The 27785-nt window shown below is 32.5% G+C and overlaps 1 protein-coding gene across 2 annotated transcripts in view; it reads left to right on the forward strand.

The window, feature by feature from the left end:
• Window positions 1-27785, forward strand: part of LOC148280057 (tetratricopeptide repeat protein 28) — a 166917-nt gene that overhangs the window by 100416 nt on the left and 38716 nt on the right. For both annotated transcript variants that reach the window (XM_088228987.1, XM_088228988.1), the window contains exons 4-6: window positions 302-405; window positions 1330-1532; window positions 2664-2761. In XM_088228987.1, the coding sequence (XP_088085113.1) occupies window positions 302-405; window positions 1330-1532; window positions 2664-2761 (405 nt within the window). The remainder of the gene's footprint in view (window positions 1-301; window positions 406-1329; window positions 1533-2663; window positions 2762-27785) is intronic.

Raw genomic sequence — 27785 nt, forward strand, 5'->3', positions numbered from 1 at the left:
AAAAACAAATTATTTCAGTCGATACGTAAATGTGAAATGAAGGAATACTGAAAATCTAAACCCAATATTTATTATATTCATGAAGATATTATTAGTTATTAGACGCAATGTGTACTAGCTACACATCACCGGGGGGAAGGGTTAACATCAACAGTAAAATAAGAATAAAGAATATGGTTTATAAATAAAATTAAAAAAAAACGGTATAAGGTAAAATGAAACCATCTGATTCTTTAGCTTAGAAATTCTGGTGTTTTTATTTTTGTGTTGTAAAATTAACAATATTTTATATATTTTTTAGATCGGCAGCTCTCCTAAAACAAGGGCAGTTTTCAGCAGCCCTTCAAGATGCAATCAGAGCTAGAGAACTTTGCCCAACGTGGCCCAAGGCTTACTATAGACAAGGTATGGAATAATTTCTATTGAAAAAAATAACTACATGTCTTTATAAAATTACACAAGGACAATTCCCCAGTGGTGGTGAATGTAATCCATTCTCCTGCAGAGATAGCTTGTCAGTCTAACTCTAAGATAAAAAATCCTTTTCTGTACAGTAGTGCGAAGCAACTTAGAATACGCCTCACAAATATGGAATCCTACGTACAATGTGCAGATATCATGCATTGGAAATATTTTTTAAAAAAATCGCAAATTTCATGTGTTTCCGGTTGAAATTTGAGTTTAAATCCGACCAGTATATTCATATATCTAAAAAACATCACCTATTGCCTCTGCAAAAACGTCCTGAAATAGCGGATATAATTTATTTACTAAAAATTGCCTCTTGTTCAATCGACTGCCCTGAACTACTATGCAAACTTTCTATCAATGTTCCTTCCAAAGTTTTAAGAAATAACCCTCTTCTTCACATACCTCTTGTTTCATCTAATTATAGGCAAAATTCATATTTATGGCGAACTTTTAATAATTTTAATGTAATATATAAATCATTTAACATAAATTTATTTGCAAATAATCTTAATGACGTACGGCGTTTGCTTTCGAAATAATTCGTAGTATTTTTTCTTTTCTTTTGAATTTACATTAAATGACTATTCATTTTATGTTCGAGAATCTTTTTTAACTTACTGTGATGCTATTTGTAAAAACCTGTAATTGGCTTATTTGTTATTTGTTTTGTTATATATTTATAAGATAATTATAGCTGTTGGTTATCCAAATAAATAAAAAATAATATCTCGGTGCACTGTACTGTCCTCCAAATCTGTCCTGTTCGATGCTGGGACAGTACAATACAATTCTGTCTTCGCGTGAACGCTATTTAAGTGAAGAAATAATCTTGTTTAATGCGGTTGTTTTTTTTTTCAGGGGTCGCCCTGCAGTGTTTGGGTCGCCATGGTGAGGCTCTGGCCGCCTTCAGCTCTGGTCTTGCACAGAACGCTGGCTCCAGGCAGCTGCTGGCCGCGCTGGTGGAAGCCTCCCTTAAGTCTCCCCTGAGACCAGCTCTGCACCCCACGTTTATGCAACTCCAGGCCATGAAGCTAGACCAGAGTCCGTTCGTTCTAATATCGGTAAGTCGACCCTTACCCGAAAACTTATTTTTAAAGTGTGTTTTTTGACACTTATCATCACCAAACCCTAATTGTGTTCAGGAAATTGCGTTGAAACTCAAAACGCATGGAAATAATGTAGATTTATTTGATTTCTGTGTCCATGTGGATAAGGAATACAGTTCGGTGAGTGAAATAGAACCGGAACCTTGGACGAGTGTTTTCGGGTAAATTGCCTTCTTAATGTTATTAAATATTTGGATACAACCACCGACTTACCGACTTTTCTATGTCTACCGGTTTCGAGACGTACGGAAACAAGTATGGTAAAGGTGTATAGTGGGTTTTGCATGTTGGTTTAATTGGCGTCCTGACGAAGAGACGCGTATGTCTCAAAACCGAAAGACATAGCAAAGTCAGTAAGTGGTTATATACAATTATTCAATAACATTTAGTAAAATGTTTGACCGCAAAGTCAATGCAATAAATATTGATAATGCGATATCTTAGACGAATGTGTGGGAAATCAATGCATGACAGGGTTACGAACGATGAAATCAGGCGAGAGTGTAAATCTGAGTCAAGTATAATTGATCAGATTAAAAAAGGGTCTCTGAAATGGTTTGGTCACGTAGAACGAATGGACGACGAAAAAATGTTAAAACAAGTATATATGGCAAAAATAAACGGTAACGAGAGACGAGGACGACCAAGGAAGACGTGGCATGATCAGATAAACCAAAATCTTAAGTCTGGTCACGTCAAAAGCAGACAGAACTGAAGGGCATGTATGACAAGATGTATGAATGTGGAAGAAGCAAGAAATATATGCCAGGATAGATGTGTGTGGCGGTTCATTCTCTCTGCCTTTTCCTACGGTGAAGTGGCGTAATGGTAGTAGTTTCATCAGAACTCCTCAATTTACCAGGGCTGCAATAATGAATAATATCCATGTAGGATGTGACACGGCATCCGGGTCAAGCCAGGTTTTTTTGGAATTTTGACACGTTGAGCTAAAAATGTTGCCCATCACTCCGTTAGTGGATTTAACAAATAATTTCACTTCTGGTATCACCTCGCCATTTCCTCGTAGAGGTAGATTTCTAGCTAATCGGTTTTAATTGTTTTACTTTTATGATAATGTTTTTCCAGGTTGTTGGTCAAGAGTTGCTCGGAGCGGGTCATTATCACGCGGCAGTGACTGTGTTGGAAGCGGCTTTGAGAATCGGGTCCTGTTCCTTGAAACTGCGGTAAGTGTATCTTAATTTCTTTCGCGACTTAAAATTGAAAAAATGCCTTTTAAATCTGGCGGAAACAATTATCTATTGTGACGGGTTGCCGTAAGGTTCCTTCCAAGCTCAGGTCTTTGGAGAGCCAGGCTACTGAGTGTAAGCGAGTGACCAGACAAGACCAGGTCCTTAAATTTTAGGGCTTTTAGGTAGGGAGCGAGCACTCTCACATCCTCAGGTTTAACCTGTGGTCCTCCGAAGATAAGGCTTCTTTTGTATTTAAGTATCACATTCACATAGACATTTAAGAATATTTTTTAAATGACCCATTAATATTGCCATTGAATTCTGCAGAAATTTTAGGTTGCAATAATTTTATCAGAGTAGTGAGTGAGAAGGTTTAGTGGTTTTTATTTTTATTTTTACTCGTGAATTGACTTATAAACAACGGCATTTTTTAAAATTTATGTTTTTATTGTATCGCTATGAATTTCAAAGTTTTGTTATTTTTAAATTATACTGCCCGGGCCCGTGACGTCACACGATTAAGTCGGTGAAGTAATCAGAAAAATGAATTGCGTTTACTTTATTTATTTATTTATTTATTAACGGACATTGTCCATGTATACAATTTATAAGGTTAAAATATTACAATAAAAGAATAGTTTAAAACATTTAAAGAAAAAAGAAAGAAGCATTGACAAACATAAGGGACATCGAGACAAGATCTGGACCATTTATTTAGTGCTCGTTTAAATCGTTGTAAACTTAAACCAAAAAAGTCCAGATCCTGTCTTGAGTTAACAATACGACAAAGGCGGGTCATTGGAGAATTTAGGCCATAGTTTGTTCAATGCTGATCGATGAACAGTACTTCATTGTTTCTCAATCTACGAGTCGGAATATTGAATTTTACTTGTCCCAGCAATGATGGAACATCGATTATACCATTTAGTATGCCGAACATATATATGGAGTCAATATTAGTTCTACGTTTTTGTAGACTAGAAATATTTAACATTGACTCTATTTCAGCATAAGAATAATTATCTCTCTCTAGTCCGAGCATCCACGCTATTTTTCGAAGCAAGCGATGTTGGACTGATTCAATGTGATTTATGCGATTGACATAGAATGGAGACCAGACCACTGAGGCATATTCAAGAAGAGGGCGAACAGTTGAGCAATAAAGAGTTTTGATTGTACGGACAGTTACTCTTAAATCATTCAGATTACAGGAAAACCTCGTACGAGCGTTTGGCTGAAATTTCCTCTTCCAGTCGCATAACCAGAAATGAGTCAATGACTCCTTTATTTTGTCTAATACTCCTCGGTTATAGAGAACAGAATATTTGACACTTTTAAGGCCACAAAAGAAAAAAAATTACGAGCTCAAGTTAAATTAATGTGCGCAATTGCGCGGCATAAATTCATAATTAATAAGAATAGAAATTAAATGAAGAAATTAACCGTGGTTTCCATCGATTTAATTACGACAGATTTTTCCATCTCGAGACGAGTTAAAAGTGAAAACACGACAATATAGTAAACTTGATTTCCAACAAAAAGCGGCAAATTGGAATAATGCAAATACGGCGCTGGTCTTGCGACGTGAAAGCCTAGGACGGCTGTTAAGATCGCCGTAAAAAGTTTGTGGGAGTGATGAAGTGATGTTCTGGCACTTGAATTAACTGGTACATAAGTCGAAATGTTAACAACACATGAGAATTATCTGTCGTTGATAATTTGAACATGAGGGGTAGAGAACGGTAACTTCGAAATTTCACGTTTTCTGCTTGGTTTTTTTTTTCTTAGACCTCATTTAATTCATATTTTGAATCTCATAGCCACGAGTAGTCTTCGAGTGTATTATTTCGTCAGTAGTTTTTGAAAAATATTTATTTTGTTTTTATACTATTTTTAAACGAACGAATTTTTTTCGTTGATAGGTAGGTACTCCATGAAATAATGTAAAAAAAAACAGAATATAACAAAAAGTGGAATTTAAAAAAAATATATTCAGATCGAAATGGAAATTAGAAATCGTATGTACCAATAGTAAAATAATTCAAACGAAAAAAGCATTGAAAAATTATTAAAATCCGTCAATTTTATCATATTTCCAAAAGAAAATATATTAATCCACTTTTTTAAAAACCATAATATGACTTTTTACAAAACATTTATTTAAGTCACCCTCACAAAGGAGAACTACTGTTTGTACTCGTATAGTGTTATTTAATTTTTAAAATATTTTCACGAGTCAATTAAATTTTTATATTACTTCGACGATTTAATTTATTTAAAATTGGAATTCAGCGCTCAACAAGCTCCTGGCTGATTCGCATGTATGTAGAAATATTATCTCACAAACAAATAAAAAACATTTTATAAAATCTGTACCTCAGAGGAGACGGACGCAAATCCAGAATTTGATGAAATGACATTTCGATTTTCGTATCCAGTTTACGATCATGTCCATTGATTTTGAAAAAATGTAAGTCTTAAAATTAAAGAACCAATGTTTTAAGATACTGAAAATACAAATAAACGATAGAAATTATTAGAATTCACTTAGAAAAAGTGGATTCTTTAGGCTTTGGTTGAACATTTGACGTTTGAATTTGCATCCGTCTGCCTCTGAGGTACAGATATTATAAATTAATATTGTCTGATACCATTACAAACAAATAATTTCTCGGGGCCCATTGACTATTTTTAAGTGATCGGTGATTTTAGGGGTTTTTTTATTTTCTCTCTCCATGGGGGCAATTACAAACGCTATCTTCATCGGTACATATCGAGACGGTATACTTAATTATCTTCTATCTCTATCTACTTCGGTGTGGAGAATTTTGATCTACCAACATGTCGACATGTGCTTTCATTACGTCATCTCAGATGTCATATGTTCAAACTCAACGAACAGGTGACGCTGAAACTTTTCTCCGCGTTCAATGCTAAATTCAAATCAAAGTATTTCTCTTCCGTATTTGAAAAAGGTTTTTAATAAAAAGTTACTGTTTCAAAACGATTTAAAATTGAAATAAATCCTAATGAAAGCAAAAAGTGCCTAGCTTGAATATGATTTTTACATGACATTCGATAATTCCCAATTCATAATTAACTAAATATATTACAGCTTTCTGGGGTGCTATTCTGAATCTTCTTGCGGGGGTGCAAAGTGGTTCATTATTGGATTTTTATGTTTATGTATGTTATGTTTGGCCACACTGATTAATAAATGTCAAAACCGGCAAAATAAACAGTTTTATATTTGACCTTTCATGGTCCAAAATTGTAAAACTATTTAAAAATCACAAAAAATACAGTTCGGTCAATTCAACCTAATTAATTATTTTAGTAACAATAATATTCTTAATGAAAATCACCATATTTAGTTTCACGTGTTCATATTTATTTTACGTAATTTGAGATGTAATCATCAGTGAAGCAAAGTGTAGTCGCATGCAAAAAATTGAAATCCAGAAATGAACCACTCTCTACCCCCGCGAGGATATTCAAAATAGCACCCCAGGAAGCTGTAACAGAGTTAGGTAATTGAATTTTCGAGATTAATTTTACTTATGGAGCATTGAATCTATTTATCCAGTTTTGCGATATCTCTTTATTGTAAACAAAAACACTGTTAAATCATATTTTGTCACTTTTGAGTTATTTGCTTTACCTCTAGAGCAGATTTTTCATCGAGGATTCAGCCACATCCCAATATGGAGAGAAACGAGATTTAAACATTAATGATGGCAAAAGTAAATGCTTTGTATCAGACTTTGTCAAGAATAAATCCCTGACTGTAGATTGAACAACTTAAATATGTGCAAGCATTAATTTTATAGGGTTACTTTTTATACAGCATTCGTATCTGTGGGATATGGACAAAACAATTATAAACATTACAATGAATAAAACATGCTACTGTTGTTATTAAATGTTGTGAAATCACAAACTGACAAATAACCCCTTCGATGATTCTACGTTTTTCGCTCGTATGATTTGTTGCAAGCTGTGTTCCACAAGGCTTGAATTTCGGTCCCATCTTATGTAATGATTTATTCATAAAACAGGTGATTTCTTCAATGTATTTTTAGTTAACACTGACGTATTGTCAAACTATTCATCCTACGCCTTTTCATTTTATAATCTAATTCCAAGTGTTGGTATATAAAAAAATAGTAATCTAAAAAAAAATACACTTTTTAAAATTTCAGGATGGCTGAAAATCTATGCTTTTTGTTTAATAGAATTTGAGTGTTTCTTTCGTTTAGGGTCAAAGTACCAATGAATGACCGTTTAAGGTTCAACTTGTAGTGAAATCCACATTGAAGTGATAAATTTTATTATTCAAGCGTACAAAATAAAATAAAACAATAAAAAACACATTAATTTTTCTAAGTACTTTTATTTTTTTTTATTGAAATACGAGCATTACAATTATAATTAATATTTCTCTAAAAAAATAGCAGAATCACCAGTGAATGACCACTACTACCCCAGTAAAAATATTACTCAGATTTAGTTACATCATAACATTATAAATGACCCTAATACATTAGAATATGGATATCCAAAGAATTGCATAAGAAATAGCATCAAATAAAACACTTACCACACCTTTCCTTATAAAAACACTATCAATCTCAGAACAATAACGGGAAGAAGCACTATTACCTTCTGACAACTCACAGTTCAAAACTGATAGATTTGTTTCTTACCAAAAGATATGTCCGCCTACTGCTTTTGTCATAATTTCTAGTGCTAAAAGTTTTTGACTGGACACATGTAGCAATTCTTATTATATTATTTATTATTTTTTAACCAATGGTCATTTACTGGGGGGTGGTAATTTACTGATGCTTTGACCCTTTGTTTAATCCGTTATGTCTATCTTTCCTTCATACCTTTCGCTGAACCGGTTTTATATAAATAAATGTTTCATTTGTATGGTATTTTTCAATTATAAGTAATTATGTCTCCGGTGTGTAGTACGTAAGGCCCATGGTTTGAAAAATTTACTATTCTTGAAGTACTGGAAGTCCATAAAGCACGCACCATTTTAGTTTTTGGAAAAAGTTGGAAAAAGTTCACACTAGTCGCGGAAGACATTTTTTATCAAATACAATTTTTAACAAAAAAATGTATTACAATATTTGAGTTAGTCCAAATGTTTGTAGACAATAGACTGGATTTCAATCAATAAAATCAACAAATGGTTGAATTTAAGAAATATTTTCAAACATAGGCAAAATGGTGAATGTTACACAGTGTGTAAAGTGGCCACTTAAACCAGCCAATGACAGGTCATAAGCCCTGTAAATGCCTAGACGTAAATATTCCCTCCTTTAAGGTATTCTTTATCCCTGTTGTAATTTGTTAATCTTAATGACTCCCGAGGGGGTGAAATCCAGTCTTTTGTCTACAAACATTTGGACGAACTCAAATATTGTTATAAAACCAACTGGTCCAAGAAGAAGTTTGAAAATTGGAAAATTGTTTTCAGGCGTCGCCTAGTATTTGAAATAATTCAGTCAAATGAATCTCTTCTCAACAATAAAGGTTTCAGCTCTTTAACTTCACTAAAATCAACAAATGGTTGAATTGAAGAAATATGGATGTTCAAACATAGGCAAAATTGTGAATGTTACACAGTGTGTAAAGTGGCAACTTAAACCAGCCAATGACAGGTCATAAGCCCCGTAAATGCCTAGACTTCCATATTCCCTACTTTAAGGTATTCTCCATCCCTGTTGTAATTTGTTAAAAAAATGTATATTTTCATTTTTCGAACACAATGAAAAATCAAACGAAAAATGTATCAAACTCAAAAACATCTGATATTTCTATACTTGCTTAAAAAGATAGTATAATTTACACGGGCCTCGGCAACATACGCAAGAATTGCATGTTCAATTTTTATGGGGTCCAACGTTTGTACTTTGTAGTCAAGTGGCCAGATCTGAGCGACCAGTGATTGTTTTTGCGCAAAAAGTAAATTGATTCCATTAATATATGGCAGAGACGGCTACCTTTAGCGGAGGCACTATTCATTATCGAGACAGGATATTATATTAGATGAGTCTAAGAGACTATCAACGAAAAGACTTAACAAAAACACATTTCAATTTGTAGCGGGGATTGTCAGCGTGTGAGTTCGTTTAAATGTGTTAAGAAAAAGATAACTGTGAAAAGCCTAAGAGACTGATTTCAAATGAAAATAATTTTTTATTGAACCAAAATAATACTACCAAACCAAAACAGGATTACGGGAGATTATTGCAAGAGTTGCAACGTCAAAATGGTGCAGGGCTGGGTACGCGCTCTGATGAGAAGTTAAAATTAATCTTAATTTTATCTACAAAGTAAAATTAAGTTTTCTGTATCAAAAATAGAATATGCTTACAATTTTTTTCTCCTTAATATGTGGAATGAGGAATTCCAGCCCGACCCGGAATTAATTTTTTTAAATGTTTTCGTGTACACGTGAATATTTTAACATTTTGGAGTAGGATGAAATATCTCAAAAACGCACGCAAAAATAAATAAAAAATGTTAAAAATAGTATTCGTTTTAAAATCGTAAATAATGACGTCACTCCTTACATCTACGTGTAGTATTTCCGGTTTCCGCTTTAAAGCCCCCGCACCTTGTAAGGAACGTTTTGACCATAGGAAAAAAGAGTATAATTTGTGATTAAAAAGTTTTGACAATTCAACAGCGTTGCCAGATCTACGTTCGTAAAAACAACCATAACATAGAAATGAGTAAATTACGATCAACTAAATGAGGTAATCAAAGCAATATTCCATAGATTCTTGTCAGTTTTGTTATTAGCTGGAGAAATACAACTAACCGCGGTCAGTGAAAGTAAGAACGCCAACCGTTTCATGACGTCACTACTGAGAAGTGACACACTGATTACAGTCATTTAGCGCGGTATTTAAAGAGTATAATTTGTATAATTTGACATTTCAACCAGATATTATGTCAACTTTCTAGGTTTTTCTAATTCGAAACGTTCGTAAAAACAATCATAATGAGCAAATTACGATCAACTAAATGAAGTAATCAAAGCAATATTCCATAGATTCTTGTCAGGTCAGTAAAAGTAAGAACGCCAACCGATTCATTACGTCACTACTGAAAAGTGACACACTGATTACAGTCATTTGGCGCGGTATTTGATAAACGTAACTTTAAAAAATCATATCTTTGTAAATAACGCACAAAAAAATAAAATATATATTTTTGCTTATTTAAATAGTACGCTAATAGAAAATAAATAAATTAGAAAACAGTGGAATTCCTCATTACCGGTTACCTACGAAGATATTTTGAATTTTCATACAAATATACACACTTTCGTACATAAATATCGATATTAGTTTATACCGTCTCAGTTTATAACGATGAAGATAGCCGTTCATAATCGCGGCCCTGGCAATGTCGCTCGCAGCTCAGACGATAGATGGACTAAACGCCTCCAGTGCTGGAGCCCTCGGACTTCTTCCAGAAACCCCGGACGAGAGACGATATTTTTAAACGTTCAGAAACAACTTGAATGCAAGACCCTTTTGCATGGAGAAAAAAAAAGGGAGGCCTATGCTTAAAAATGGATACTCTTAAAAATGGCCGAGTTCTCTATATAACCACTTATCGGCCAAAAAAATGGATACGTCACTACAGCCGAAATTAAGTTGCACGTACCACTTTTTTTCATAACAGAAAAATATCACATACTATGTTACGAATACCGATAAAAATATAACAGATCAAAAAAAAAAAATAAAATTTTTAAACAATAATTATTTGGTTAATAATTAATATTGGTTATTTTAATCCTTTGTTTTACATTAATTATTTCATTCCGTTATTTTTTTTTACCACACGTTTATTTTATTGGTTTTGAAATGCATTTTTTTACTATTTCTTTTTTTTATTTCTTTATTTATTAATTTATATTTCAGAATGGATTTTTTATATTTTTATTTACATCAAACTTTATTGACGTTCGTTTCATTTTGGATATGGGTACGTCTTAATATTACTGCTGTGAAAATTACATATATTCAAACAAACAAACAAACAAACCATCACGCCGTTTCCCCGTAGGGGTAGGCAGAGAGGATAGAACGCCATATCACGAGTCCTTTTATTATACAATTTACGCTTTTATAGTTTTTATATTCTTTTGTATTTTTATGCTCATTTTATTTTTTTTTTTTTTTTCTGATGACAAAATAAAAATGTACTTTTAGTCTTGTTCAATTTAAACATAGCCTTAGTCTTGCTCAATAATGTTTTGAGTATGCTCGAATGCTTGCAGACTGGCTGGATTTCGTAAGTTATTCAGATGTAAATTTGTTGCAAGCTCGTTAAAGTGACCGCTTTACACACTGTGTAGCATTCACCATTCTTCCCATGTTTAACATCCACGTTTCCTCAACTCTTTCATCTGTTGACTTTTGTGAAGTAAAAGAGCTGAAACCTTTATCGTGTGAGTTTCCCTCCTCTGTCTTGTATTTGGGTCATAATATGTGTACATTTTCACTTCATATAGACTCTACCCCATACAGTCGGAATGATCGTCGGGCTGAACGAATCAGAACGTTAATACCCCTTTAGAATGAATGTATAAGGCAGTTTCTGAATATGCAGAAAATGTACTCATTAGTACGTCCTCTCACGACTTTATAAGGTTGGGATTTAGATGTCTGATACTCGTAATAGGCTGACCATACTTCATTTTATGTTCCAATGCTGCAGAAAATTTATTTAAACTTATTTAAGGTAAATAAATGAAAATATAAAACTAAAGGTATGAACTTTTTTTTTCTATGATATATTTTGTTGCTCTTTAATAATAAGGAATATTTTTGTATTTTTTTACATTTTTTATTTTGTTAAAAAAAAAAAACCTTATAATCTTTTACAGAATATTTTCTTTTCTCTTTCTTATTTTACACAAAAATATTAAAACTGTCTATTTATTATAGAAGCAAAAATTCATAAACATTTATTGTATATTGTATAAATTAACTGTATTGTCCCATTTGTGTCAACCGCCTTTGGTAAAAAGCAATACAATGTAATTGCTCTAAAAATATTAAATGATTTATTGCCAAATATAAAAGACTCAAAATGTGAAAAAAAAAATCTAATTAAAATAACTGTACCTGTAAATAGTGTAGCGAGAGATTTTTTTGAAAAATATATGTAAATCAAAAAACGTTGTACTTTATATAATCGGTACACATATTATTTATATTTTTATGTATTTCATTGCTTTATATTCGTTTTATTATATATTATACTATATTATTTATGTTTAAGTAACGTGTATTCTTGGCACATATACTTTATATTTGTATAATAACGATTTTTAATTTCTTACATTTGATTAGCTAGGCATTTATAATTAAGTAGTTTTAGTTTTTCTTTTTTATGTTATTGTTTTATTAGTATAGGACTACTTATGCTCTAAAGATAGAAAATCTCCATCTTAGAACAGGCTCTGCCATGTTAGATGGAGACTATCATAAACAGAGAACACTCCGTTTTCATTTTACATTAATTGGTTTTATTTTATTTTAATCTTAACCGCTAGATGGTGTTGACATTATCTTACCTGTCAAATTTTAATCCACGCTCATTGTCAATTTAAAAATGATTTCTTTCCGTTCTGTATTTTAAATAGGCTTCTGTGATTAAAAGTAGCCACCTGAAAACAAATGAAAAGCTTGCTTGAACTTGATTTTTGTCACTTTCAATGGGTAAATACGTCATCGAGGGTTACGGGTGCTTTCGATATCTATCGACGTAGATACTTACCTCAAAGCTCGGAGATACATGGTTTATAGTTCATTTTCGTAATCGCTCTGAACAATAATAACAATCTTCGTAATAATAATATAAATAATATTTGCCTGATTTATAGCGCCATTTTTGTGAAAAATCACCTCAAGGGCGCTTTACAATTGTATACCCAAACTTACATTCTAACTAAGCCAAAGTGACATATTATATTTTCTGATTTAAAATTAAGCGGATCGATAATCTAAAGAAGTGAGATTCTGGTTGAGATCTGAATTGACTGGGACTGTCGATGATTCGTAAGTTTGAAGACAATCGGTTCCAGGCAGAGAAGCCGGCAACGCCAAAAGCACGATCTCTAAATCTAGTGTTTGGGGAGCGCCGGATTTCGACACGTTTTCCACTTCTAGAATCAATTGCTGACCTAAGAGTTGATTTTCTTTGACATGTATTTTCCCTAATACAAAGATCCGATGGGTACCTTGGAGCCATTTCATGAAGGGATTTGAATACTGTCTAGCAAAGCTCGTATTTTATTGTCTCTGGGCTTTTTAACCAGTGCAAATCTCGAAGATGTTGTGAGATGTGCCTTCCGTAATAAGCCTTGCTGCTGCATTGAAAACAGATTGAAGTGTATTTGTTTGGTATTTTGGGAGATTTGTGTATATTCCATTACAGTAATCTAGACGCGAAACGACATAAACATTTACAAGAGCTTTGGTTGCGTCTATAGAAACATCATAATAGTACCATGCAGTCATAGAGAAGGTATTGGCGGATTGTCATCATCTTCAAATTTTATTTCACGCACAAAAAGGTATTTTTATACGACTAGACACGAAATAACTTTACTTAAACCCCTTAAATACTTTTAAATAATGTAAGCCCTAAAATAATAAATAATATAAACCATTATTTTTTTTCTGTCGTTATTTTATAAAGGTTTGATAAAGTCGTATTATTGCATAGTTGTCTTTAATGATGGTCATTTGCTGTCACGTAAAACAGATCATTTGAGATGGATATTATTAATCTTTTACCGGATACGAACAAGGATTTACCGGTTACCGGAATCATCCGTCCAGTGACAATAAAATATGTCTTGTTAGTGTTAAGTACAAAGATAAAAGGGACATTGCCGATTTACTAACAACTATCATTCAACCTTTATCTTGGCAGAATTAAAAAATATTTAACATTTTACAACAGAGATAATGAACACTTTCGAGAAGTGAAAATAGAAGTCTAGGCACCTACAGGCAAAATGACTTGACTGAGGGATTTTTTTGTTGCGAAATATGTTATTTTATTTTGGAGAACTTTCCGTTAAGTTGTGATTAAATACAAACAAAAAAACAAATATAAATAAAGATAAAATGATCTTATAGCCATGTAATGATGTCAAACGAGTTATGAGTACCCAGTACCTACATAATACATCTTGGCAAACTAGTAATGAAAGTTGACCAGTTGAGAATCTGATTCTGTATTGATCACAGCCATCAGCTTAACAGCTTGACAGATTATAATTAGAAATAATAGGTACTAGAACAGCATTCAAAACGGCAAGAGGTTTTTTATGCATTATAAATGCACTTATTTGTAAAGCATTTGCAGAGGAAAGTGTTTTTGTCGCTTTCTGTACCAATAAGTAATTAACAATATTTTGCGTATGTCCAAATGTTCAGAGACATGGACTGGATTTAACCCCTTTGGGGGTTATAATATTAATATATCCCAACAGAGAAGATGATAATTTTTTTAATTTTTTTTAAAATTATTTATTGGGGATATCAACAGTAATACATGTACACAAAAATATAACCAATTAAATATACAGAGAATAAAACCAATGACAGATATCCACAGAAATACATATAATACACGTACAATACATACTAGTGCGTTTGTGTGAATGTAAGTGTGTGAGAGTTTGTGTTATTAGAATGAGGATGGACATGTGTGTAAATATTATTGCACAAGTGTCGAAAATATAAATATATATAAAATATTAAGAATTAGAGATAAAATAAAATAAAATAAGATAAAATTGAGATTATGAGGTGAGATGTGAGAATATTTTTTACTCCCGTAATAAGCCTTGCTGCTGCATTGAAAACAGATTGAAGTTTATAAGTTTGATATTTTGGGAGATTTGCGTATATTCCATTACAGTTATCTAGACGCAAAGCGACATGAATGCTTGACTACGATATTTCCTTCTCTAAAACGTTTAGTTTCAATAATAAGTTCAAACATGGGCAGAATGGTGAATGTTACACAGTGTGTCAAGTGGCCACTTAAACCAGCCAATGACAGGTCATAAGCCCTGTAAATGCCTAGACTTCCATATTCCCTTCTCAAAAATGTTTTCCCTCTGTTGAAATAAATTTAAATAGAAAAATAAGAAACTTGCTGACAAGCCGGTTTCGCGGTTTCGCGGCTTAGTGGGTTTCATTATTTTTCCTTTTATATTTTCTGTTCATGTTTACCTTCTCAAATAAAAATAAATAAATAATAAATAAAGCTTGTTTAAACTACAATATTTCATTGTTGATGCAGTCACTACTGAAACACGTCACCATTTTAGAATATCGCCGTGTAGGTAGGATTTATTTTTACTTAATTTCCCTCCAAAATACAAACCGCGTCCTGCCTTCATTTGTTTTGGTGACGTTCTTTTATTTGTCCTGATCGAGGATTAAGGGCCCTCGGTCTCAGCGATGACGGCTGATTGCTATCTGCTATCTGCCGGCTCCGACTGCCGACTGCAGTTCCTCCGCTGTCCCCTCCTCCCGTCCGCGTCCTGTGACGGAGAGACTAGCGATGGGCATGACATTGTATTGAACTTTAATAAAACAATAACGCAGAAATATCACATACTACGAATACCGATAAAAAAATTATAAATGGAATCAGAATAATTAACCAATCGAATTAAACGATCTCTAAAAACCAATGTTTGACAGGGTTGCGAATGATGAAATCGGGCGAGAGTGCAAATCTAAGTCAAGTATAATTGATAAGATCAAGAAAGGGTCTTTCAGATGGTTTGGTCACGTAGAACGAATGGACGATGTAAGAATGGTAAAACAAGTATATATGGCGAAAATGGACGGTAACGTGAGACGAGGACGGCCAAGGCGTGGCATGATCAGATAAACCAAAATTTTACGTCTGGTCATGTCAAAAGTCGACAGAACCGAAGGGCATGTATGACAAGATGTATGAATGTGGAAGAAGCTAAGAATGTTTGGCAGGATAGACGTGTGTGGCTGTTAGTTCTCTCTGCCTCTCTCTACTTCTGTTTAAATTCAAACGGACACAAACAAAAGTCAAAAGGCGTTGCCAATGCAATGAACCGTTTTCACGGGAATTTAAAATGACAAATATAAAAATATTTTTAATGCTACTAATAAGTACAAAAAAGATTTTTTTTATTATTCTATGTCCGCTCCCTAGTTGGAGCAAATAAGTACATTGGTTTATACCGACGGGTCTAGAACCCCTTGATACGTTTATCTACGCATTAAAAGTGTCAAAAACTTTGTTCCACCTAGCAATTTTTCCTATAATTATGATTTATTAAAAATTTTAATCGTTTTTAGGTTGGTACTTTTTTTCTTCGAAGTCTATTAAAAATATGAGAGAGAAATGAGTAAATTTTGAAGTCAAATTAAATTTCGACATAACTGTCACTTTAATAAAACGAACGCCTAGATATGAAAATAATATCGCTATATTAGCAAATAAGATTATCTAGGCGTTAAAAAGTTACCACTCTAAAAAAATAATTTAGTTATAAAAATTTTTCCATCTGTTTTACTATCTTTCCGAGTGTATGTATCGAGACGTTAAAGGAGCCGGCTTTGTAGTCGATCGGTAGATACATACAGACGATCGTCAAGCATACCGTCTAGGTGATTTCCAAAAGTCATACAAAATTCTTCTTTAAGCGAGCATTTTTGCTTGAATTGTGATTTATTGGAGTTAATAATCGCTTTGAAGTGAGCACTTTTTATTACAGAATCCTATTTAAAATAAAAATGAGAACTATTTTAAATGTTAATGGCGTAAAGAACGCGGACTAATTGTTTGCGGTCATTTCATTGGCTTGTTTCGATCATATGATGTCGATATGACAAGTACATAGGTAAAACATACCGAGATAAGATACAGATAGTACAGAAGTTAAGTATACCGTCTCGATATATACAGATGAAGATAGCGTTCATAATCGAGGCACTGGTTTATTTTCACATTCAATACACACAGACGATATAATGTGCAATATAAATATATCTAAATATTTTAATAATTCAATAGGTAAAAAATGGGGGGGATTTTTCACATCACTACAGCAAGACGTTAATTATTGCTTTTGGAACATTCGTGGCGTCACGTCTGCAGCGAGCGATTGTCTCTGGAATCGAACGTCCGATATCCGAGTCCGGATTCGAATTCCGTCGGCCATTTTAAGGTCGCGAATGTGACTGCCGCAAATTAAAATGGATTACGCCACGTGAAGCGAGGTTGTCTCTGCTTTTTACAAACTTTTTGTTTAATTAGGGATTTTGTCGATGGACATGAGTGCATTATTCATCAAATTGCGAAAGATAACTCACTTCATGTTTGCGGCAAACGTGTGCATTTTGCTTGCATTACACAGATTGGGTGCAGATAGAAATTTACATACTTGCAGCAATATATTGCAAATTCTTCCACTAATAATGTTCGTGTCCTTCCGTCATCTTCACTTGAGTACTTTCGAAACGACCCAAATTTTTACCGGACACGGAGCTATGAGAAGTTACCTATAAAGGTTTAAATTAATGAATGATGACTATTGTCCATGCGATGATATTTCTTCACAGAGTATCAAACATCTGTTATTTCAGTGCCCATTTTTTAGTTTTCAACGCCATAATCTTGAAGCAGAATGCAGGAAAGATTGAATATCCTTAACAGATATCCACACTGTAGTTAAAAGTAGTTATCACGCGCCATTGTTCTTGAACTTTGCAACAATGGTTATTGGACTCATAAAGGTAATAAACCAATATCAGTGATCGAACATCCCATTTCCAAGACAAACAAAAACTATTTTTTCCGAGTACCTTAGCCTTGTTCCAAATATATTTTTTAAAAATATTTTTTTAATGTTTCTTGTAAATAATTCAACGTAAAATATTTTTCGACAGCTGACATACATTTTTTTTAGCTTATTATTTTTACTAGCTTCTTTAATTTTTATACCTTATTCTTATTTTTATTAAATTATCTTTTGTGATACATTGCATTCTGTATACAATTTCAAAGGGTTCGAGTCTAGCAATATTATATATCTTCTATATATGTCCAGAGAGGCAATTACAAACCTTTTCTTCATGGTTACCTACAGATCGAGGCGGTATAATGTAAAATTAATATTTATGTACGAAAATGTGTATATTTATAAGAAAATTTAAAGTATTTTCGTTAGTAACCTGCAATTTAACATGTTTGGAAAAAAAAAATATTTTTTATATAGAAAACTTTATTAGACTTTGTGGATAAAATTGAATATAAACGTTAACTTGTTTTGTAATTAATGTTGGTATATATAAGTATCTAACCACTTACCGGCTTTTTATGTCTACCGGTTTCGAGACGTACCTGTCCCTTCGTCAAGACACTCACTATACCAACACGCAAAAAAAATCTAAGTTTTGCTTCATACAAAAAAAACTGTAATAATCACATTCTGAAAATTTCATGATGTCAAAATGTCATGAAAATGAATGTCACCTCATACATTCAGAGTTTGTATGAGTTTTATTCAATGTTAGATCTGGCTGTAATTAAAATCATTAAATCGGGTCAGATACATGATCAATTTTTTTTTGCATTATAAAAAAACGAATGAATGCATTATTTATCGTTTGACGAAGTAAGAAACAAAACTGTTGTGTAGATTTAATTATTCACACTTTTCACAAAAGTGCTATTATCTCAGTTTCAGTTTTCTATGGCCGGCTACTTCCTGCAGAATTAAGTTCAAATGAACACGTTTAAAATAAAGAATTGTATGCATATTCTGCTTTTCAGGAACACAAAACTTAATTTTACTTTGTAGATAAATTTTAAGATAAGTGTTAATTTTCTATTGTAATAAGGGCCCTGTTCAATAATGTAGTTTCACGGGTGTTATTTACTTTTATCTCTTACTTATGATTTTTTTTTACTTAGATTAGGACGCCACAGGAAAAGCATAATTTAAAAAAGCGTCGCTACTCGAAATATTTTGAGAGCCGCCGCCTTAAAAAGTCATTTCTCTGCTAGCAATCCTTTTAAGGGATGTATGAACTCGAATTTGTATAGTGTATAGGTCCATAATATATTTGATTAAATATCTCTCGATCTTTCTCTTCATTTGCATTGTAACATCATTATGGTATTTTGCGTAGAGGAAGTATTCTGTGACCAGTTTATTGGATCAGTTCGATCTACAATGACTGGAGTAGGTACTCGTTCAGTTTATAGCTATGTCTTTTCTTTTATATCGACAGTGAGAGGACCCATTTTCAGTCCCACGCTTGCGTCTTGAAAAACATGTCTTTGGTGGAAATCTTAACTGAGGTAAAATATTCAAATTGAAACTTATAATTTGAAGTTAATTGTGATTGATGAAATTAAACTTTAATGGATACCAGATTGATATTATAAACCACTTAGTGTGATAGATCTGAAAATTCGACATAATTGTCATTATTATTATATTATAGTTGAAACATTTAAGTTTGTAAGTGAAAATTCTGGATGGAAGTTCATTGTAATTTATTATAGAAAACTAAACTTATTATTTATATCACTACAGAGATGGGTAGATTTTTTTGTTTAAAGATTATGGATATTCGAGCGTTTACAGGGCTTATGACCTGTCATAGGTTGGGTTCAAGTGGCCACTTTTATGTAGAATTCTACAACATTCCCCATTCCGCTTATTAGCGAATATCCATATCGGTGACATTTTTGGTTTTAATATATATGTCATGAAACAGGGAAAGCTTTCGCTAGCGCGTTTGGAGCGCCATCTATGAATTTGATATTGAGGTTAAGTATTAAAGCAAATTACTTTATTTATGTAGCTAAGACTCTATCCGACTCTATAAGCGGAATGGGGAATGTTGTAGAATTCTACATAAAAGTGGCCACTTGAACCCAACCTATGACAGGTCATAAGCCCTGTAAACGCTCGAATATCCATAATCTTGAAACAAAAAATTCTACCCATCTCTGTAGTGATATAAATAATAATATACCTACTCCTACTTGGGATCAAAAAACCCAGAATTGTGTGTGTATAAATATGTAAATATATATACATACCAAAATAATATTGTGTTAAAACTAAACTTATCCACAAATATCCACAAGATACTTTTATCTACAAATTTGGAAAAGCATTTATCAACTCATTAGTTAACTTAAATAAGCAGCATTTTTTTATTTTATTTTAAATTTTGAATTCCTGCAAAAACGATCATTCCATTGGCCACACCCATAATACGTCACGATTCATGTCTATTTGTTTCTGATCGTTCAAATTTGTTTGTTTATTTATTTATATCTACGCTCGATGGGCATTTTAAAGGACATATTTATGCATAGAAAATTATTAAAAGGGAAAATAAAGACACAATAGTATATAGTATACTGTGCGGGAGTGGAAGCGGGAGATTGGTGTTTATAATTGAATTTGATTCAGTGATCGCTTGAAAGAAGACAATTTGTTATCAAAGAATTTAAGACTGGTATGTTTGTCAGCAGACCTTATAATTCTGGGCATATAAAAACTATAGTTAGTTCTATGATTGGTATTAAAGAGTATATTTTATCTGGGGTTTCTAGTTAGGATATTTAATTTTATTGAGCTCAGTAGTTCAGGCGCATCAAATAGTGAATTGAGAATTTTAAATAGGACTAGAAGGTCGGATTTATTTCGACGGTCTTAAAATGAAGATATATTTAAGCTAGTTTCTAACTCATTATACATATATTGGTTTCTGGATAAGCCCAACTTCCTGCCTTAAAATCGATGTTGAACTGACTCAATATTTTTGATGTGAACATCATAATATGGAGACTAGATAACAGAGGAATACTCTAGGTGCATTTAGAACATTGTCACGAATCTTGACGTCACAACTTTCGGCCAAACATGTCGCGTTTTTCTAGTGACGTATTAAAAAAAAATATACACATGAAAACATTTCTCCTCAATATCCACATTGATTTTGAAAATACAATAATTTATTCTAAATCTATTTCATATATTTTTATCGGTATTCGTAGTATGTGATATTATGTTACCTTAATCTCACATTCTATCTGCAATCTGCACCAATGGATGCGGGCGTAAGAGTGAAGGGATGTTTCGGACAAAACTTATAACCCACCTGTTCTTTTGAATAAATTCATTGCATATAGTGACAAATAAGGTAGTTTCCACTCAAAAGTTTTATAAAGGTTTTAAATTTTAAGATGTTTTCAAATCAATATTTATAGAATTACTTTGTAAAGCGCCCTTGAGGTATTTATTTTTTGACGAAAATGGCGCCTCGAAAGGATTTTTTTAAATGTATTTTTTTACAATATACATAAGAGGTAAAACTGAGTATTAATAAAATAAAGGATAATTACATGGCAAATAAATACATATTAACAGTAAAAATAGTAAACAAAAATCCCACAAGGGCATGACCTGTTCGTAGGTATTTTATTTTTATTTTATTTTATTTGGAAAATCAACAGTTCTACATACATATTTTTAGTAAACAAACAGATATAGTGTATAAACTCAGAACTAATAACAGATTTCCACATAGTATACAAAGTTAGTAAGGAAAATATATTACATATCAAATAAATACATACAATTTATACACATAAAAATGTTATTTTCATGTATTCAATAATCAAAGATTTTTTAAATATTTATTTTAAGAACATTAAGTTGCTGTAAATTGGGCGGGATAAGGACAAAAATGCTTGAAGAGAGGATAAGGAGGGGAGGGGAGATGTACATATTTATTATTATAATGTCTACTAAGTTACATAATACATTTTTAGTGTAAATTTTAAATCTGACAGAGTGATGTTTGTGTAATCTATATTTTTAAATTTTGTATTGTACATTGAAAAAGTCCTACGAAAAAAAGCATTTTTAATGTACGATGTTTTACTTATTGGTACATGAAACAGGTGGTACCGTCTAGAAATCCTGGCTGGCACATGTATTGTTATTAAACCAACCAGCTCTGTACAGTCAACCATTCCTGTCATAATTTTGTAAAGCAGTAGTTGGTCCGCACACACTCTGCGGTATTGTAGAGAAATGATTCCATGGAAGGTGGAAGCAGTGAGAGTAGATACATAAGAAATGCAAGAAATGTTTATGAATTTTTGCTCCTATAATAAATAGACAGTTATAATATTTTTGTGTAACATAAGAAAGAGAAAAGATAATATTCTGCAAAAGATTATAAGGTATTTTCTTTTTTTTTAAATATTAAAAAAGGATAAAAAAATATTTAAAAACCATAAAAATATACCTTATTATTAAAGAGTTCATATCTTTAGTTTGAATCCAGGATAGTGCTTGTTTTTTAAAAGAAGGAAAATTTTAAAAGTTTGGGATTTATGAAATATTATTAGTAAAAAAGGAATTAAACATTTTTGGGTCTATAAAATATGCATGTCTCTGTGCTAGCCTCGTTTTACAATGTGGTATTTCTAACACACGATTCCTTCTTCGACTTGGTCTATTTTAATTACTTGTAAATAAATTTCATTTATTTATTCATATTTTTTGCTTACAAACTATAGTTAATAATAAAAACCATGTGACCTCACTGGGGTTTCCCCTGCCGAGGACACTTAACAATATACTTTTTTTTAAATACATTTGAGAATAAACAATGAAGACTAACTTAAAAAAACGAAGATAATCAACAAATATTCAGACAGTTTTAAAAACAAGGTATTTATGTACATCTATATTATTTATATTACAAAACACACACTAAAAATAACAAAAACCTAACATAAGCTGTACACTTGTGGAGCAGTTGGTTCAATATTGGTATGGGCGAATGAGATAAACCATTTTACTTCTACCTAGCTCCACTATCCATTTTTCATAGCCTTTTTAAACTTTTTCTCGTTACTAATTGTTTTAATAGATAGTGGAAGTAGGTTATAGATTTTGGTTCTTAAATATATATTTTAATAATTGAAAACAATATATTTGTCGTATGTCTAAAAGTTAAGCTTCTTGGAACAATTGAAAAGAGGATGAATAGTCATTTTTTCGTTTCTGTTGAGATACTGTTCTCTTTAAATTTATCGTGGGTTTAAAAGCCTTCCCTGTGGTACCCCGCACCTCGCATCGAAGGCGCCCATATTCATTACAGCCCGCATTTGAAATATAGGCTCGGTATTATTTTTCTTCCGAAAACGCTAAAACTCGTGTAGTCGTTATTTATCCGTGCATTTTGCTCCGAGCATCTTGTCACCGCTGCCATGCATTCAACAAGGGACGAAAATCTCAGCCCAACTCGATATTTAAAAGATGAATTTCTACTAAATGTTTTTAAATTTTTGTAATTTTTTAAAAGCCAATCAAATGGCTTATAAAAGCCTTAACAGATTGGCGTTATTGAATAATTATTACTAAGTAACACTTAATCTAAACAAATTTACCAAGGTATAATTATGTATTTATTTATATATCAACGGTTCAAAGAACCTTTTACAATAAATAATAATTTACACGAATAATCACAGCAGTGCACAATAAACATGCTGTACATAGTATGCAATAATAGAATAGTTTAAACTAAAAAAAATAGTGAGCATATAATACAAAAAGTAAAAAAGAAACATAACATCTCTAAATAAAAGATAACAAAAACCATGGGAAAATCTTATCTTCTAAATAAAAATATAACACAGTAAACTTGAGAATAACTAGATATTAATAATTTTTAAAAATAACACAGCATTAGTTTTTTTTTATATAATTTTTTGAGCAATAAAATAAAAAATAAAAACTTAAATTAACTAAATAATACCTTTATTTAGTGAAATCATCATCATCAGTTGGTTGTCAGAAGTTGCCATTTGGCAATAAATCCACCAATGTTCAATTTAAATTATGTCTAACACGTTAAATAAAGAAAAAAAAACACGTTTTCCAGGAAACAAAGTTAAATTAGTAATATATTTTTACATAAATCCATTATTTTTCTAATGAATAACGAGTAAAAATTTAATTTAATTCATGAACCGAATTTGTATTGAAATATAATATATTTGTTATAATTCATTTCCATACCTATGTATTCTGGGTATATATTACTAACGACCCGACAGACGTTGTCCTGCCCGAACTTTAGCTTGCCTGCTATTAGCTGGTTCAACGAACGTTTCATCGTAAATAAAGAAACATGTTATTAATTTTAGACATTTTTGTGCGATATAATCGAATATTTGTTCTAATTCATTTCCGTACCTATGTATCCTGGGTACTGGGTATAGGTGAGTGCATTTCGAAGTTGGTCCGTGTTGTTATTGCAAAAAAATAATTCCTTACTTCTAGTGCACCTACCAGGTATTCGAATTTGAATTAGTTCAAGCAGAGCAGGGCTGTCAATTATCGATTTTATTGTTTTAAATAAGAAGAACAAATCAGCCATAACTCTACGATCTTCAAGTAATCTCATTTAATTTCTAAGGAAATCATAATTTAAGGATTCTACAATAATTAATTAATTATGGCATAATCTAGGCGAACGTGGCAAGTTTGTCATCGCGAATCAGGACTGACAACATCGCTTGCTTCTTGAATGCTTGACAGTGCCGTTTAGTGAGATTTCGTTCACTGTTCTTAGGATCCTTGGCAGAGCGGAAAAGAATCCGATGTTAGTTTTATTTTATTTCCCACGGCAAAGACAGGATTAGTACGCAAGTAACGGCGAGGTACATTAAGGTTTATCTGAGCAAGGATGTCATGGGCATTTATACAGTTAGATATTAATTTGTGCAAGAATATCAAACCAGCCGAAATTCCTTTGAATTCTAAACTAAAGATATGAAAGTACTCTAGACGATTATAATAGTTGATTATGAAAGTATTTGATCCGACTCTAAATATTAACGATTTTAACAATTTACGTTGCACCGATTCAATCGTTATATGAATATTATAGAAGGATAAAGGAACAATTTAAATATTTAGATAGTGACATTTCAATCTTGACTTAAATGTAAATAAAGAATTGGCGTCTCTAACGTTAGTAAGTAGATTATTCCACAATCGAGCGGCTACTACTGTGAAAGAGGAGGCGATAAAATTAGAGCGATGACAGGGTATTAAAAGGGTTCTCTCGTTACTAGAACGAAGAGATAGTCCGTGTTGTGAAAGAGGTTGGATGAGCTCTCTCAGACAAACAGGCGAAGTGGGATTATTTAAAATATTGTGAAGAAGTGATAGAATGTGAATGTTTCTTCTATGCCTGATACTGAGATAAAGCGCCCTTGAGGTATTATATTACGAAAATGGCGCTATATAAGTTATTTTATTTATTTTTTACTTTTGCACCACAACAGACCAGGAGGCCCAATTACAGTGGTGAATTACATCACAAAACACCCAGGCTTGAGAAAAATTACATTGAATTTGTGTTCTCCCCGGGAATCGAACCCGGAACCTTCCGTGAGTGAGTCAAGCGTCTTGATCACTACACTACGGAGGCCGCCGTAATAATAATAATAATTATCCATAATAGTAATAATAATTATTATAAGTTATTGACAAATTTGTACCGTCAGTGATCGAAGGGTTAACAGTTTGACATGGCAGAATTTGGAATAATTAGGTACAAGAATTTTCATCGTCCTTTTTAAACGTTTCGGATCACAACTTTCGTCCTGGATTGTACATTTTTGTATGCAAATTCAAGTATGTAGCATTGTTTTATTGTTTGTGAGATTGCGAGCAAACGTTGTCCTGGGTTCTGGTCGGGCGATTCAACTGACACTTTATTTATTTATTTGTTTCCCCGATTCTTAAACACAACAAAATATTTGTTCCTCAAAAACAAGCGAGTACGCCTGAAACTGTTCAATTCAAAAACTGTAATGGCAAAGTACACATCGCACCTTCGGTGCAACTAAGTCACAATTCAGGACACTTTTACGTCTTTTATTAGCATTTTTTAAATTCAGAATAAGCTTTTTGTGAAACTACAGTAAAAACAATAAACAATCAATTTTATAAATTTATTTCAATAGAAGAAGTATAAAAAAAAGAAAATTGTTTTCATTCGTTGCCTAGTAGGTGATTTGGTTCAGCCGGATGAACCTCACCCACGTGATAAAGGTTTCAGCTCTTTTACTTCACAAAAGTCAACAGATAGAAGAGTTGAGGAAATGTGGATGTTCAAACATGGGCAGAATGGTGAATGTTACACATTGTGTAAAGTGGCCACTTAAACCAGCCAACTACAGGTCATGAGCCCTGTAAATGCCTAGACTTCCATATTCCCTTCTTAAAAATGTTTTTCTTCTCTGTTGAAATAAATTTAAATTTGAATAAATCCCTTGGGAGGAAATCCAGCCACTCTGCAAGCATTTGGACATACTCAAACATTCTTGAATTTTATGAAGATTTAAAACCTACTGCAAATTATCATCATCATTCCCTTTCTGCACCTAATAGTGCATAGGACACTGCATTGGTAAACCAATCGCAACGTATCTTGATCTTTTTTTTTGTTACGCCAAAGTAAGATGATCAGTCTTACGCTTCATGTACCAGTCCAGGAACTATGAAATATTCTAGTGCGAAAACACCTTTTTAAATAAATATTTCATATCAACCATGTCAGGAATCGAACCCGAGACATCCTGCACGGTAGGCAAACGATCTGACCATTACACCGCGAGGCCGACAAACTGCAAAAAGTAATCCAGTCATAAGGCAATAAATGTGAAAAAAACTTAAAAGTCCTCTCCTGTTAAATTAAAAAATAAGTTTTTGTGACTTTGTTGCACCGAGTCTACTTTTTCAGAGTTAATAAACTTTAAACAAAAGAACATAAGTCGATGAGTGTTATAAAACCGTTGATAGGCAGAGTCATCATTTTCCCACCCGCATCAAGTGATGCATAGGGCACTGTATTGGTACCTTAATGACAGCGCATCTGGCTCATTTTCATTACATGGCAGGTAGTGAGATCAATATTTCGCTTCAGCTGCCAGTCAGTGGACAGTTAAATACAGTAGTGTAGAACCACCTTTGAAACAACACTACAAGGCAGAGTTGTCTCAAGTCGGTTAACTTTCTCAGGAGTTTTATCTGAGAGTAGCCATCGAGTCAAAACAGTCGTCCAGGGCCTGGTTCTATTTTACTTACCAAACTGTATTCTTCATCAATCAAACGTGTTAGGAGAACATGCCAACTACTACACTACACGGCATAGTTTCTTCCACTCGATTTCCTTTTCAGAAATGTTATCTGATAAAATATACTTTAAATGTTTATGTAACAAAAACATAATTACTTTTAGACCGGCATATGGCGCCTCTTGAAATTTAGGCTAAACAATGGCACATTGGTACTCATATAAAAACAAAGTATGTTATTAAAAATTGTTATAATGATTTAAAGATAATGGACAGGAAATTTATTTTTACAAACTTAAATTTTTATAAAGAAATAAAAGCACTTTAAAGCACTCATATTTCTAGTATTTTTCTTAAAAAATAAAAAAAGGTTTCAATATTTTAGTTCAAATCGTTTTTATAGATGTTTTTTCGTCTGATTTACGAAAAATATTTTGGTGGCCAATATTTTGTATCCGCATTTTTTTTTGCTAAATTATAAAACTTTTTAATGGCCGATATAAATAATAATCACGATTCTAAGGGGGGGGGAGGGGTATGGCAGGGATGCCAATTACTAATAATACCGTCTATTTTTTGCTCATAAAACTAGCTTTTTTATCTTTTTCAAAGTTTTTTATTTCATAATAAATAATTGGTCGTGATGAATGGCGTTGAATTGCCTGATAGGCTCTTGAAAATATAAACATGGAGTTGCAATGCAAATTTGAATATTTCCGTTTTATTACTTTTTTACAAAATAAACGTTTCTCGCCGAAATTTCGCACTC

Source organism: Micrasema longulum, unplaced genomic scaffold (assembly GCF_059751315.1).
Source record: "Micrasema longulum isolate JH-2025_06_02 unplaced genomic scaffold, ASM5975131v1 h1tg000624l, whole genome shotgun sequence".
Taxonomy (NCBI): Eukaryota; Metazoa; Arthropoda; class Insecta; order Trichoptera; family Brachycentridae; genus Micrasema; species Micrasema longulum.